The sequence below is a fragment of the Brienomyrus brachyistius genome, chromosome 7, assembly GCF_023856365.1.
Source record: "Brienomyrus brachyistius isolate T26 chromosome 7, BBRACH_0.4, whole genome shotgun sequence".
NCBI lineage: Eukaryota > Metazoa > Chordata > Actinopteri > Osteoglossiformes > Mormyridae > Brienomyrus > Brienomyrus brachyistius.
The window spans coordinates 4,121,768-4,138,678 of NC_064539.1; the positions used below are offsets into that span (position 1 = coordinate 4,121,768).

The following is a 16,911-nucleotide window of genomic DNA, read 5'->3' on the forward strand; positions in this document are numbered from 1 at the left end:
AACTGTGATAGTATCCAGAGCATCAATTATGACGGCGCAATAAAAATCAGGGCAAGAATGTAAGGGCAAAGAGGCACTACAAAGAGTTATCTTATTTGTGTTTATCACTCAAGTGATTTCACCATCATCAGTCACGGAAAGCAGGTCACATGTGGAGGAGTGCGTGAGGGGGGGGGGTGGCCTACCATCCACCCTGGGGGGCAGGTACACTCCCCAGTCACGTGGTGACAAACGCCCCCATTCTGGCAGGGACAGTGCTCCTCACACTGTTGTCCATGTTTGCCCGGGGGACACAGCTCCTCGCAGCTGGGAGTGAGAGAGGGAGAAGGGTGAATCAGAGTCCATGTCATGTGACACAAAGTTCTGTAGGCTGTCCTGTTTATGCTTATGAATAATGGTGCAGATGTTAGCTTCTGCTGTTAGCCGGTGCTATTAGTCACTGCTGTTAGCCACTGCAGTTAGCCGACACAATTTACTTCTGCCGTTAGCCAGCGTTTTTTGCTGCTGCTTTTAGGCAGCCTCGCTAACCAGCACTGTTAGCTGACGCAGTTAGGTGGCACAAATAGCTTCTGCTGTTAGTTGACACTGTTAATTGGCACTGTTAGTCAGCACCATTAGCTTCTGCTGTTAGCTGCCGCCATTAGCAAGAAGGTGGACTCACAAGGCTCCGGTATAGCCCGGCGGGCAGCGGCACTCCCCCGTCACGTGGTTGCAGGTAGCCCCGTTCTGGCACTGGCAGTGCTGCTGGCAGCCACTGCCGTAGGAGCCTGGCTCGCAGCGCTCCTCGCAGCGCCATCCACGGTAGCCCGGCGCACACAAACAGGAGCCAGTGATGGGGTTGCACAGAGCAGCATTCTTGCACTGGCACCTGTTGCTGCAGTGGGGCCCCCAGTGCCTGCTGTCACATGCTGATGGGAGGAAGGGGAGAGAGGGTCAACCGTCAGTCAGGCAATCAAGGGAGAGCGAGAGGGTTCAGGCTGGGGTCAGGGGACATTAATCACCCAACAGCGCGACTGGGTCCCTTTACACCAGGGGTTGCCAATCTTATCCGCAAAGGGCCAGTGTGTATGCAGGTTTTCACTGCAACTCCCGAATAAGGTCAGTAATTAGAGGACTGATTGGCTGAAGAGTCCTCACACCTGGGTTTGAACAGCTGACCTAAAGGTTTATCCCAAAAACCTGCATACACACCGGCCCTTTGCGGATAAGATTGGCCACCGCTGCCCTAGGCCATTGAAGCCCAGTCTAATGCTCTGACCCAGTCTAATGTAGGTTTCTCTAGTGTGTGTGATGGGTTCCTGTCCACTGTGTACCTGACCATACTTGTGTTCTTGTGTACCCATTTTACGTCATCTTCCATTGTCGAAGACCAATTGCAATGCTCAGGAACATAAATACAGAGGATGGTAAAAATCGCTGAATGTCGTTCTTGTTCCACCCCAAATATCAAGGATACAGGAGACCGGTCTTGCCAAGACCACAAGTACAATCTTTGCATTCCTGGTACTGAGAAACACCCCAGCAAAGAGCCACACAGGAGAATCTTGGGATTCACGACCTCCTGTGCAGTTTGCCTTATTTTATAAAGACGCGCTAGAGGCAGGCGCACCAATTATGCAGATTACCGTCATTACGGTCCTAAGTGTCCATGTGTCCTGTGTCATAGGGCCAGGCATGTTGCGACACACACTTACGGGCACATGTGTGCCCTTCCTCTGCATCCTTGGCCATCCTAGGCCCCGTGGATAACCCGAACATGAGCGCAGTGCCAGCTGTTTACAGCAAGCTGAAGCAAGGCAGGGGCGTGCCACCCTGCCCATCCCCTTACCACTGTGTACTGCTGCCAATCACCAAACACTTACGCCGCAGAGGTAATAACACACTGAGGTAACACAAGCAGCAACACCCCCGTGGAAAACGACAGTGTTCCAAATAAGTGTGCAAAAATAGTGCGTGTCAAAGCATTGGATGGATTATTGGAAGGCATTCTGATCACTGTGGAGCCCCCCCCCCCCCCCCCCCCCCCACACAGGGCTCTGACACACACATCCCCGTCCTCCTGACCTCAACTTTACTCATGTTTTTCATCTTTTATAATGTGTGTTTCCATGTAAACTACCTCCCCACGCACCCCCCATCAAAATTATTTATGGAGAAATATGAAAGAAAATAACGTTTACATTGAGGAAAACCTCCTTTAGCTTATATAAGCTGAGGTTTTCGGCAAAAAGTGAGCCCTCTTTAACTGCAATGTTCCCACAGTTAGAAGAGACTTTGTGTAAAGCTGTGTAATCAGCAGCCTGGGAACATAGTGTTCAGCCCCAAATGAATGGGGACAAAAAGGTGTTTTACAGAGGCACCCTGCGACGTCAGTCATCGCACAAACATGCACAGACCACCAATACAATCCCTGAGACAAACACACATCAAAGTTCTTATTTCCAATAATAACACATGATTTAAAAACTGGTCACATGATACAATTATGGGTAATTTTCTATGTGGGACATCATTTATCTTATTATTTTTGTATACAAATAATCAGTGGTGCAGTGGTAAAAAAAATGGTGGGTAAACTATATACAGAGTTGGGTAATTCATGTCCAGAGAGTAAAAGTCCGGACCAAGATTTTGTTTCAACCAAGGAGTTGAGCATAAAGAGTCACAGTCACAGAGTATTCAACTGATTGGTTGAAACAAAATCCCAGGGTGGACTTTCAGTATCTGGATTTGAATGACCCAGCTCTGACTGTGCACCCTTATGTGCCATTACAAAAAGGCAGATAAACTGACTACTTAACATCTATGGAGAGCTGCACTACCACTGAAACCAAAATCATCATCCTCATCACCAACGTATGTCTATTAGCCAGCTAGCTTCATTGGAAACAACGTCACTCTGCAGGCTACGGTATTCGATGATAACTAATTAACGAACAATTAAAATAAACAAAACTATAAACCAAGAAGCACTTGGTCTGTTTACCATTCTCAACCTTTTTTATATGGGGCTAAACGGTTATAAGAAGGAGAAAAAATGCTGTTTCGTATTGAAAAAGGTGCGTAGGTGGGTAAACGGTATTTACCATCCAGTACACCCCTGCAAACAATTGACACTAACCAAAGACAGAAGACCATTAACAACCCATCATCAAACTGGAAGACGGCAAGTTCTGAAAGGGTTGTGAGGCGGAGATGGAAATGTAAGCATTTTAAAACCAGTAAGCTCCTATGCTGATCCACAATCAGATTTCCCAGTCACAGTCCTCAAATTAACCGATATAAACATGGATTTTGGTCTGCAAATACTTAGCGCAAAACTAGTGAACCCTCAACCAATCCATGTAGCCGCACAGATGCTTAATTTAAAATTCACTGGCACAACCAATCAGATTTGTGCAATAGGCATTGATTGCCGTAAATTGCAGAGTGCACTGTGAGCTTGGTCACAGCGTTAATTAAGACCTATACTTGATACAGGGTGGCGACTGAACTGGCATGGTAGAAAATGGGTCGTAGTGCAAAACAGGTTGAGAACCACTGATCTAGATAGCTTAGCTCTGGATGTTCTGAGGACAGCGTCTAACAGCTGGGCCATGGTGTAAAACCCGCCTGCAGTAAAACGCATCTGGTGTGGATTAACTGCCAGTTTCCCCCGTCACACAAGTGGCGCGGCAGTAAAGGTGGGCTGGTGTCACACGGGTAACTGCGGCCGCGATCACAGCCGGGGCGCCGTAATGAGAGGAGGCCGCTAATCCGCTTACGCGCCTGCCTCGCCTGTCACGTCATCCGCCGGGCTACACGGGGGTCGCGCCCAGTAACGTCACGGTGCCCAGCTGTACCTCTGTGCCCCCCCACTCGCTCATTTAGTCACTTTTAATCGACAGGCGCCGTCGGCTCTCTCGTAAACGGAAGGTTCCGGGTTCCTGGGCCAGGATGGGTCCGGTTCTTCTGCACCCCTAACTGGGAAAGTGGCCCAACAGCTAAGCGAACTGTCCAGCAATTCATTTTTGACCTCTGGGTAGAACATTATGTTTTTGCTCATATTACATACTATAAATGGCACTCTATTAAGTGCTGAAGTTCCGTAAAGAGGACAGTTAGGGCTTTAAGATGACATCACACGTGTGTATCTGTGGGGGGGGGGGGGGGGGGGGGGGGGGGCGGTGTGACCTTGCCAACTTCCTCTTCCTGTCAAATCCAAATTTTAACCAATATTGAAAAGCATTATTTCTCTGGATCTCAGGAGCATATATATGGTTACAGTTACTGTAAAGCAGCATCCAAAAACACTTTAAAATATTGATTTCTGAGTAGTTTTAAAGTCTTGTAGCAAAGTCAAGTGAGTACGATAAATACCATTCTAAAGGTAGTCATGTCTGATTACAGTATTTACAAATGATACAACAATATACAAATATGGGTTCCCAATGGGTCATGCCAGATAATCTGGATCACATGCGTCGCCATCAGAAAACCCTCAACTACTGCGGTGGTCTTGGTGTGGCAGCAGGACCGGCTGTGTCACTTCAGACCGTGACTAGGTACCCCAGGCATGTGCGCCGCTGGTGGGCACATCCCGGCGTGTAGCAGGCGCCAGCGAGCTGCGCCCAGGGCCCGCGGGCTGCTCTCAGATGGGAGCAAATTAATTACTCCTCTGTTGGATGGGAGGAAGGGAGGGCAGTGTGGCTGCTGTTCCCCCAACCCCGCTCTGAACTCTGCGATGTGACACTCATGTGGTGGGCGGGACACACAATAGGAGCACATACAGCAGCAGAACTTTGATGGACCCCGGCTGCGTCACAAATTCGTCCCGGCTGCGTCCCAGCTACATCCCAAATGCATCCCGGCTGCGTGCCGTCTGCGTCCTGCCTGCAGCCTGAATGCATTCCAGCTGCGTCCCAAATGTATCCTGGCTACATCCCGGCTGTGTCCCTCCTGCATCCCCTCTGCGTCCTGCCTGCATCCTGAATGTGTCCCATCTGTGCCATGCCTACATCATGAATGTGTCGCAGCTGCGTCCAATCTGCGTCCTGCCTGCATCCTGAATGTGTACCAACTATGTCCCGCCTGCGTCCTGTCTGCATCCTGCCTGCATCCTGAATGCATACCAACTGTGTCCAGCCTGTGTCCTGTCTGCATCCTGAATGTGTACCAACTATGTCCCGCCTGCGTCCTGTCTGCGTCCCGCCTGCATCCTGCCTGCATCCTGAATGCATACCAACTGTGTCCCGCCTGTGTCCTGTCTGCGTCCCGCCTGCGTCCTGTCTGCGTCCTGCCTGCCTCCTGAATGTGTCCCAGCTGCATCCCGCCTGCACTCTGAATGTGTCCCAGCTGCATCCCGCCTGCATCCCGTCTGCGTCCTGCCTGAATTGTACCTGAATCCTGCCTGCATGCTGATTGCGTCCCTGCTGCACCAAGCTGAATCCTGGCTGTCCCTCAGTTTAAAAGCTTTATTTTATTCTCTCACACAGAACAGACCCCTGCATACCTGCACCCTGGTTAAAAATAAAGTGCAGGGAGCATCTCCATGCACTCGAGATGAATATCAAACAGACTAAGAACAGGCAGGCAGAGAGTGCCCCCGGCCCCCATCATCGGTACCTTTTGTGGAACCTGACCTAAATAACAGAGACCGGGAATGGGCCCGCGGGCCTCTCGCCATGCAGTACTCTGACCAACTGTTCCCCTTTGTTCAGTCACTCAGCATAACTCACAGCTGAGCTGAGAAAAACAAGACAGACAGCAATCCAGGTACGCGGGTCCTGCTACTCATCCCTGCTTTACCTCTCATTGTTCAAAACTACATTTTGAATCACCACATCATGTGCCGCTTTGACCGCATAACCCTTCAAAGACTCATCCTATTGAGGTTCAACCTCCCATGCAGAGCACTAGACAGGCTAACCTCAAACACGGCATCCTAACAAAGGCCTTTCCATTAATCCGCACGAATGCAGGATGAAGGGAGTCTTTGGCCTTTGTGTTGCAGTGGCGTCACAATGCACACTGTCTGATCTATGGCTTCAAAACGCAGATCAGCAAACAAGTAACACAAAATAGTCATGAGAATAACTGCACATCTGAACTAAGTTATAGACTTCATTATATAGGTAATAGATTTCATAACCTCCTGAGACTCAGCAATTAGTTTTCATCCGCTGTAGAGAACATATTATTTTTGCTCATATCTCTTCTATACATTAATGCATGTGCCTTGGGACAACTCTGCTGTGAGAGAGGCGCTTAAAGTTAAATTAACTGAATTGAACTGAACATGAAATTGGACTCTATTAATTTCTATTGTTCCTTAAAGAAGACAGTCAGGGTTTTAAGATATCACCACATGTGTTGGGGGGAGGGGGAGCGAGGGCAAGCATTTACTATCCCAACACTTCATTTATGTAAAAAATAATAATAATGATGATAATATGTTTCCCTGCATCGCAGGAAAATATAGGCTAAATAAACAAAACAACCTAAATTTAAACATAATGAAACAAACACAAGGAAAAGACTTTTATTTAACTGTTTTTTCGTTTAATATCTTTGGAACAATGATGACTCCATCTTAATGAAGCCTCTTAAAATTACGGCCTGTGATCAGAACCAGTGACCTTTCACTGTTTCAGCATAACATGCATGAATACGGTCAGGCAAGGAAAAGGACCTGATCTCAGTGGACTAAACTGAATGGGGAATACACATTACACAGGACCACACTCACAAAAGTTATCACGTAAGGGGAGGGGTGTGCAATTAAATGTGGGAATCCGTGAAACGGGAATGACACGCCACCGGGATCTATCATTCGTATATAACAAATTTCAAAGGCCGCATTAAAATGCTCCAAAATCATTCCATGTTTATAAATATTCCCAAGGCCTGATCGTGACAGAAGCATCTGTTTCGTATGAGGCTCCCTGAACGTGACCTTCAGCTCATCGTCTGCGATGTTTGCGGTGCGTGTCAGAGGTGGGGCTCTAGGGGGGCAGCTGAAGGGAGAGGGATGGACGGCACTCGGCAGCCAGTGGGATTAAATCGGACAGAGCTGGATGGGTGTGGCCTCGGGATTACAGAGGGGAACGTGGGACGACACAGCTGGACTCGGCAAGGCCTCAGACGTGATCGGCCAGAGCCATGGGAAGGAAAGAGCGAGTTATTTCACAAAAAATTCTGTCATTCCGCTGGGCAGCTGTCAGGTCCCGGTTGGTGCTCAATCAGCTGCCGACACAGGGAGGGGGCAACCAGGCTTTTTCCGTTCATTTGTTATCACCCACACTGACACATGGAATCCCCGGAGGATCATGGGAAAGAGGAGCTTTTCGCCTGGGTGCCAGCCATTAGGGCGGGGCGAGTGTCTATAGCAGCAGCGCATCTGCATGGTGCTGCTGGCATGTTGCTTGTCTTTATTTGTCAGCAAACAAGTATGCGTATGCATGCATGTATGCATGTGTGTGCGTATGCATGCATGTGTGCATGTGTGTGTGTGTATGCATGCATGTGTGCATGTGTGTGCGTATGCATGCATGTGTGCATGTGTGTGTGCATGCATGCATGTGTGCATGTGTGTGTGCATGTGTGTGTGTGCATGTGTGTGTGCGTATGCATGCATGTGTGCATGTGTGTGCGTATGCATGTTTGTGTGCATGTGTGTGTGCATATGTGTGTGTGTGCATGTGTGTGTGCGTATGCATGCATGTGTGCATGTGTGTGCGTATGCATGTTTGTGTGCATGTGTGTGTGCATGTGTGTGTTTGTGTGTGTATGTGTATGGTCCAGGTACATCAAATGTCCCCACAATGTGATAAAAACCTGTTATTTTGACATTGTGGGGACTATTTATTCGGTCCCCAAACGTGGAAATTCAATTTTATAAAAATCTGTGACTGCAATCAAGCAACTAGAAATGCCAAAAGATTTAGATTTTGTTTGGTTACTTATGGTTAAGGTTAGGGCTGGGTAGGGGTTAAGGATGCCATTGTTGGGATTGGGGTTTTGCAACCCCAATTGCAAAACACAGAGATGAATAGACGGTCCCCACAAAGATATGAGTACAGGTCTGTGTATGTGTGCTTCCAGGAACTGAAGCTGGTAAAGTCCATCAAAGCAGAACTTCTCAGACTGCATCTTAAATTCGACAGGGGAACAGACCCTGTTCAATTTCACGGTTGTGACAAACCTGGTATTTTAGAACTGTTTTATTTAGGTTCGATGGATGGATGGATGGATGGATGGAAAGGATGGGTGGATGGATGGATGGATGGATGAAAAGGACTATGCTACAAAGGGTTCCTCACACCTCTTCACAATCTGCAGTAAAACGTTCTTCATGATTTCCTAGCTCACAAGAGTCAACATGTCACATTTACATATTTAGTAGACGCATTTGTTCAAAGTGATGTAAAAGTGAGGTAAATAGCACATTGCACACATACACGCTGTCATGGAGTTGTCTACGTATGAGTGCAGTTAAGACTGAGCTTCTAATGATTGCCCAGGTACAAGTGTAAGAATTTTTGGGACAGGAGCTACACAACTTCTAACAAACCAAGAACCTAATAAGACTATTCAAGGACCCGAACTGCAGCATAACAACATTCAGGAAACATAGAGTGGCATCAGGCTAATGGAGGAATTCCTGCAAGAGATCGGACTCGAGGTGCTTCTTGAAAGTGGAGAGGGAGTCTGATGACTAGATGTGTTAAACCGGCTTGTTACTAAAAAGGCTATGGGTTCATGTGGAATGACTGGTTACCAGGACCAAGCAGCTGAACACATAGAGTGCTTAACTGGAAGCGTTCTAGAAACAGGCGAGTGTGTGCGAGTCTAACACAAGAGTTGCATTGCAAGGGTCTTGAGTACAAGACGATAAAAGGCAGAGGCTGAACCTTGGTGTCTGAGTGAGACCCAGACCATCACTGCCTGGGTGCAAATCCAATCTCTGCAGTGAGGCCCTCACTCGAACCCACTCTGCACAGACCAACAGGGGCATGAAATGCAATGCAGGCCCCCGAATTCACACAATCCGGCAAAGGGATCAGCGGTATCGTGCCGGAGGCAGACACAGGAGCCCCATGCCGATCCCAGGAAAGCGGTAACGTCCTGCTTCTAACAGGGGAGGAGGCTCGGCAAGTGCCGGGGGTCGTTATCGGAAACCAGACCCCGGCGACAGCTGGCGACGGCGTTCATTTTAAAGATGTCTCTGTGGCCGGATGGTCCCACGCCAGGACGAAACCACAGAGCCCGACCAGCTCTGCAGGCAGGCGCCATGTCACTAGTGATGTAACAATCGAGTTGCAGATCATGATGATAACCCTCAGACCACGTCTGATCAAGCTCTTCCCCCAAAGCTTCGCATTCTGATATCTAAAGTATGAGAGGACTTCTGAGCTCCACCCCCATCACCCACCTGCTGAAGCTCACATTAAAATGAGATGTGTCACACTCCTGGGTTTGTTTCCTCCCCCCGCCTCCCACCTACATACCCAGGCAAAGAATCTGAGACTTTGTTCGCTCCTTTTCTTAGACCTGAAACGATCCTCAAACACATTGTCCAGCTTCTTTGACCCGTGAAAGGGAGGCGATAATGAGCATTCAGTCCTCGGAGGAAATAAACAGTCATATTACTCTCGAGGCCTGGCGAACAGGACCTCCCTTTGCAAAATGAAATAGGAGCAGTCAGGGGGGGGGGAAATAACCCTCAGTCAAAACAAGAATGCCCCACCCAAGAGAAAATGTAAACTTTACATTTTTACATTTAATAACCACTAAACAGCTTACCAGGCCGGGTATCCAGCATCACCCATTGCGCTAAGCTAATTCACGCTAAGCTAATACACGCTAAGTAATTTATACTAAGGTAATTTACTTCAATTGTTTGAAGTTTCAGGTCTTCAAACCAAACGACATACGCAAGTCAGGGATCACGCTCAGCTGAGCAGGGTCTCCTGCATGCCCAATATTATGGAATGATAAATGTGAGAATGTATAATTGTATTGCCATTTGCTAGCATACTTAGGTTACAGTCCTAGCATAGATAGGACTGTAGTAAGGTTAGGTTCTCCATTCTCATCAAATAGACTTGCCTCAAAATGACCTCAAAATGTGCATCTCTGATTGACTCCTCACTGCAAATTTCCTGTCAAACAGACTCTGTGTCATTTTTTATTTCCTGGAGCACGGAATCAAATGTTTACTTCTGCAGGAATATGTCAAAACACTGGAGCAGTTTTATTAGAAATAGCTTCAGTGATGTCTTCTGTTGTTTTGTAAAAAAAAAAAAAAAACATGTCTAGTACTATACACAAACTGGCAGGTTCTCGCGTGTGTTGAATGACACTCGGATTGAAGGAGTACAGCGTCATAATGCAGAAGCCATTTCACAGTTCATGGCGTATAAATAAACACCAACTAGCAGGACTCGCAATGGCAGAAAAGCGCACAGAGGAACATGCAGCTAGCATGCGGCGCCAGAAAAGATCACCTTACTGTTGAACCCTGCCAGATTAGCCACATCCACGCAGGTCCGATCCTTCCTGGTCAGACAGACCTACCCAGCGAGTCACTCCCCCTAGAGGCCGCTATCTCAGACACAACAATAACCAGGGCTTCCCAGGGGCCGTGACCTCTGCCCAGTATGCCTAAAAGTTTATCTTACCTCGACGCGGGATCCTCTGGGAAATCAAAGATGGGGGGTTACCCAAAAGCAGCCCTCAGGTCCAATCGGGGGAGAGGACACCAAGTTTATGGAACTGTATATTTACATCCTTATTTATCGCGCTAACAACACCGTGCCATCTCATCAGTTTGTTGACCATGCAACGCGAACACATCTGCGCTACACCGGTGCTGGATCACTGACAATTAAGAACATATGCCGTCCGAGTTCAGACCCCATTATGGTTTATCTGTTTGTGATGCTGTATGTATGGGTGGGAGGGGGGTTGCTAGTAACAGTGCACACAGCATAACATTGTGTAAAAGACAAAGTGCTCTCGCATAGTTACAAGCTATCAATTTTAACTGAGAAAATCTCAGAACATAAAAACGCAGAAGCTAGTGGAATGTCTTCTCATGGGTGGGGGGGGGTGGTCACGTGATCAGTGAATGGCCTGCTGGGAGGACACCTGGGGTGGGCCCGTTCCAGAGGAGGATGGGGACGCGGCCGCGAGATGGACGGCCACAGCTGGAGGACTTACCGCTGGAGCAGTTGGCCCCCCCCCAGCCTGGCTCGCACTGACAGGTGTTGGGGGCCACGCAGCGACCGTGGACGCATTTCTCGGCGCAGTGGGCTGGTGGGCCGGGGGAACGGGGGGGCACAGTGGAGGAAAGAAAACAAGGGAAAGTGAGGTCAGATTTCATTTTGTCTTACAAATGCTACCCAGTCGGGAGGGGGGGTGAGGATTTCTCAGGCAAAATGAGCCTCACACACAGAGTAAGGGGGGGAGTGAGGGGGGCACAGCCAGGGAACACCCTACATCTCGAAATGAGAATGAAATGAAACATAATTCACCAAATCGCAATCAGAATCTAATTAAAGGCATTTTAGAAAACCACCTTAAATTGTGACAGGCGTCAATTACGTAAGGCTCTTTTTCAAGTGTGACACAGTACACACCTGATTTTATTTATCAGATTTTATTATTAATAGCCCTGGTCAGTGCAGCCCAGGCAAGCTTGGAGATGTTAAACACCCCCCCCCCCTTCAAATGGGTTAAGTGTGAATCAACCACATGTCTGTTGTTTAAGAGCAAAACATTAAAACGCAATGGGGGGAATTTCCAGACAGTAATATTATTTTATGATCTAGGTAGTAATTGTTAACTAAGACATATTTGTTCGGCAACAAGCCAAGCGCCCTCGTTCATGCTCTCTATTGGCGGCCAATATCATGACCAAAGACTTATGGATTAATAGGATGATATACCATCCACATTTATAATTCTGCTTAAAGCATAGATTTGTCAGAGGTTTGAGGATTGAAACCATCAAACTTATGGTGCACTTTGAAGTCTGGCCAGGAGCAAATTTAAAATTTGGATTTTTAAGGACATTATCTCATACTCCCGTCCCTCCCCCTGCCCCTACCCTTACCCCCACCCTCAGCACACAAAGGAAAAGATTTAAAAATCAAAATAAACCATTCACCAAACTCATCTGAAATTTACAGGGCGCACAACTCGTCATATTTCACAGTTAGGTGGTTGACATTTAAAATAAGGCAAAAATATCAGACAGCGCTTCTGTTGAGCTTGGAGGAAATCGGAAATACGCAGCAGTCTCATGCGATGGGAGCTCACAGCAGGACCTTCAGAGAAGCTAAAGAAAGAATTGTTGTATCCAATTGGTCACATTATCACAACCACTCTTACATAAAAATCGATCAATCAGGGATAAGGAGTGCACATCAGTCTCATTTAACCCCCAACAAATTATTTAGCACTTAATACTAAGGGGTCGGGCCTAAAGACAAATTCAGGCCAGTGAATTTATCATGGCAACCAATAACTTGGTGGTAATAGTAAATACAGATGACCTGACTCAAGCTGTTTTTTTCCAAGTTGAATTGAAGGATTGTTTTGGTTGGGAATGATCCGCAAACAAATGTGAGAACCGCATGTGTTCTGCGAGGAACAATAAGTCCCACTGAGGAACCAGACTCTGGGTCAGGATCTTCTGCTATCATTCTGCAGCACACCTGTTCCTCAACACTGGAACCTAGTGTGAGCTCCACACCCATTGGGACCCCCGGCACCTGCTCTCAGCAGTCACCAACACGTGGTCATGTGACACACACAAGCCCACATTATCTCTAATGGATGAACAGGCCTAATGGGCACTGTCCTCATTGACGCAGTGCATTCTGGGAAGACCACTCCCAACCACTCCCAACACAACATAGAAATAATATTGAACAGACTTTTAAAGACGCTCACCGCATAGGGTGACATCCTCCATCGAGAAGGTGACATAAAACATCCGAGCCGGTGAGAACACAAGGATACTCACGGACACACACTTCCAGGTTCTCATAGAAGCCGGGACAGCACTGGGACTTCCGGCGGTACATGGTCTTCTCTCCCCGGCGATACGCCGTCCTGTAGCTCACCCTAGACAGTCACACATCGACAGACACAGCAAAACAGGAGGCTAGTTTCAGTTATGCAGAACTCAGAATCTAGTTCTGAAATTCAGTGCATCACTTCGTGGACGGTGTGGTCCACTGATGTGTGCTTCAGCAGGTTAGGCCACAGTGCCTGTGGTCAGAAGGTTGCTGGTTCAAATCTCGTGTTTAGAAGTGTAGCCACATCTCTGCTGAGCCCTTGAGCAAAGTCCTTAATCCCACGAAAAATGCTATGGATGGCATGGATACCCAAGCTTTGCTCTAACCTCTAGATGTGCATGTCTTGTGTTTGTCTCTAGGGTGACTGTGTTTTCCCACCCCCAAGCCCTCCTCCCCGCCATGTTTGCCGGTCCACTTACCGGTGCCGAGTGCACTTGAACCAGTTGAGGATGTCCGTGCAACTAGTGTAATAAATTTGGTCGAAGGGATGGGCGTAGGACTCCTGCACCGTCACGGAGTAGCTGGAAAAGGAGAGGCGGGGGCATCAGGGTGGGGCGGGCCGTACGCCGTTCACACATGATTCCCATAACTCAGCCACAAGGGCCTAATGATGGGACCCTTAAGTGGCTCGACATGCACGCCGTTAGAGGGCCATTGAGGGGATTAAAGATCAAGCACTTTTTTTTTTAAACTCCTCATCACAATTGGTGTTTATGAGTATTCGTCTTGCCCTGGTTTACAGTTTACATACCATCTAAAGGTCACAAAAAGTTTATATCAGTAATTATTTTGCAGTGACTTTTCAGCAGCCTGAATTAAAATAGATTTAGAAAGTTCTTCTAAAAAGACAGCTGCAATTGCTTTTAAAATATTCAGAAGTGCTACATCTCTGATTGCTATGGCAATTTAATGAAGTCATTCAATAGAATGGGCATCCGGGCATCGAAGCCCTTGATTTGTAGTGACATAGAGATTTTTATCGTCTTTCCAAAACAGCCGGGGGTTTCAGGTCTAACTGGGAAAACACAAATGTTTGGTTTTCCGATAGAGGTGCAGCTTCTCGGTTGTCAAGAAAAACAGTAGTATGGGAAAGTGGAGGTTGGGGGTGGGGTTGAGATGGGGGGGTGGATATCGGACTAATGATGTAAACACACCAACTGCACCAATTGTTGTGCGTGAACCTGATTGAAATTTCAGGGTGCGAGGGGGCGGGGTCTCGACGACGGGCAGGTACGGGGCCGCCACACAGAGCCTCCGGCCCCCCTCTCCCACCGCGACGAGACCCCCGCCCTCTCCGCGGCCCGTTAAGAGCCGCAGCTGTTTTCACACATTATCTGCTGAAAGTGAATCTAGCTGGGAAAGCAGCACCCCCACTTTGTTCTCTTGAAAGCGCTTTAATGGATTTTCTAGCTGTGCCTTTATTTAGTACAGGAAATATTTTGCAGATTAAAACTTTGTATGTTTTCCGAGTGGCAGCTTCAGGGATTTCAAAATACCCCAGCGCCCACAATGAGCTGCAAAAACTACTGTGTTTATGTTGATATTTCACTACCGCAAGCTACAGCAAACAGTTCAACTAAAAAAACTTTACAATGACTTCTTGTGTAAATGTCTTAAAACAATATGACTGATGTGTAAACACCATTAAAAAGAAATACGCATTAAAATCCATAATTGTAGCATGCAACAGCAATAGGATAAAGATGGCAGTTGCAGACTGCCAGTGTTAGTGGGATTACAAATCTCTAAGACAGCCTTGTATTTACATGCATAGTAATGTTGTGTTCTACACTAGTGGCCAAAATTGTGGGAACACTTCCAATTTTTAGAGATTGCAGAATTTTATTCCAGTTACCGCAGTTACATATCATACGCAGTAAGATATTTGTAAGTATTCTTTGATTGTTTATACACATTACCGGCAATATTCCTGTAGGAATTTTAAAACACACTTCCAAAAATACTAGGTATTTCCGCAGTTTTGGCCACTAACGTATCTACGACTTGCGGCCTGAATGAAATGGAATGGAAACAAAACAGCCGACGGCGTCAAAAACAGGATGATCCCTTCTGAAGAATTCCCAGGTCCCCACCTTTCCCAGTGGCTGCAGACATTAGGATCGTCCTGGTTGAGGGAAGAGGTGGCCCTCATCAGGCAGCCCATCAGGACGAGCCCAAAGTGACAGCGAGCCGCGATCATAGTTCTCCGCAGAATTACAGCACCTGCAACACAGAGCCATTGGAGACTTGAGGGACAGCTATTGTCCTCATTACAGGGGGGACCCACAGCACATTTACACGCGCTGTGCCATTCACACGGCACCACCACAGCAATGCTGACAGGTATGCCACTCCCTGACACTGGACAGGCAAGTACAGCACATATTAAGCTCAGAAATTTCTAACAAAACTGACTCCTTTTATCCTTATTTTGAGAAAACCCCTGGGATGGTTCAACCGGTAAATCACTCCGGGCACATGTGCAATGGCACTCTATTTATTTATATTTCTACGTGTGATCTTTTATTTGCAAAATTTGTGCATTGCACACTAGTACTGTATTTATGATTATATTCACCCACTTATTACTGTGCCATTAATGTTTTTCGAATGTATTTATTCTTAGAAATTGTCATATGGAGAGCTGTGGACTGTCTATTCTTATCCTTTTGTGTTCTGTGTACTGTGCAGTCTGTAATTACAAGCAATTTCCTCTGGGATAATAAAAGTATTCTGATTCTGAAAGTGTCGGTGGCCAAAAAGGTTATTGGTTCAGGTCCCTGGCAGAAAAGGTACTCGAGCTGCACGTACCAAAGCATAGAAACGGCAAAACCGAGAGCTACGAAGGTCACAGGTGACGATGTGCCCATCGTCAGCTCTGCCAGCGCCCTTGTCTGGCGGCGTCGAAAGACACCATGGCAGAGATGACGAGACACTCAACGCGCGTCATAATCGCAGCAAAAAAAGGTATCCAGAGTAGGAGAGAGGAGAAGAGCAAGCTGAATGACACGGCTATTGTCACCAGTCACTGCTTTAAAAAAGATCCACAAAAGGAAATGTGATGAGATAATGTCATAGTGTATGTTCAGTGTAGAAGATGAAATTAATACTAACCGAGTGAGTGTTTATCATTCTGAAAATCAGACTCCATGCAAAGATGTTGGCGGAGCACATATTCCATTCATAAGAAGTTTTTAAACTCAGGCAAGAAAAAAATACGCATTTGTTTTAAGACCAACACACCAGGCAAACAAGTGGTAAACATGCACACAAGTGCCCACTTGTTTCAGTCCCTGGACATCGGCCTGAAGCAGGTGAGATGCGTTCACAAACACAACCAAGCAGATTAACCATAAATCTGAATTTGCCAGACAGCAAGTAACCCACAGAAGCATAAAGCCACTGGCAACATAACAGGACCCCTTAGACACCCATGAAAACACTGAAGTCTGTCAAAACAGTTGCTTTGATTTGACGGGCAGTTTTTCCTGCTTCCTCTCATTCTGGCATAAATCACGGTCTGCTGCCAGGATGTCACACCACACCGAAAGTGTGCGGCAGCCCAGGCAAAAAGACGCAATCATCTTACGGCCTTGTTTACTTTTTAAAGAAACCAAATTACACTCAGCTGGTCATTGATCTTTTTTTTCTGCTCGTATTTGCTAACAAACGTGATTCGGTGAACCATGCATACGGCTTCTGTTAACGGCCACCAGAGGTCACAGGGATCGGTTTTACATTAGCAATAAGACACGACACTCATCAAACAGCTCAGTATAGAAAGCCAGCTTGTTAACCACTTCAGTGTAAACACATCCATCCATCTTGCAATCAGTTCTCCAAT

The 16,911-nt window shown here is 47.0% G+C and overlaps 1 protein-coding gene across 1 annotated transcript in view; it reads right to left on the reverse strand.

Annotated features, from left to right (window-relative positions):
* The window catches only part of megf10 (multiple EGF-like-domains 10), a 60,878-nt gene that overhangs the window by 25,556 nt on the left and 18,411 nt on the right, over window positions 1-16,911 (reverse strand). Inside the window, exons 2-7 of the mRNA XM_049019704.1 lie at window positions 15,161-15,290; window positions 13,487-13,588; window positions 13,013-13,113; window positions 11,203-11,295; window positions 662-908; window positions 186-306 (exon numbers count right to left, since the gene is read on the reverse strand). Coding sequence (XP_048875661.1) covers window positions 186-306; window positions 662-908; window positions 11,203-11,295; window positions 13,013-13,113; window positions 13,487-13,588; window positions 15,161-15,267 — 771 coding nt within the window. The 5' untranslated portion in view covers window positions 15,268-15,290. The remainder of the gene's footprint in view (window positions 1-185; window positions 307-661; window positions 909-11,202; window positions 11,296-13,012; window positions 13,114-13,486; window positions 13,589-15,160; window positions 15,291-16,911) is intronic.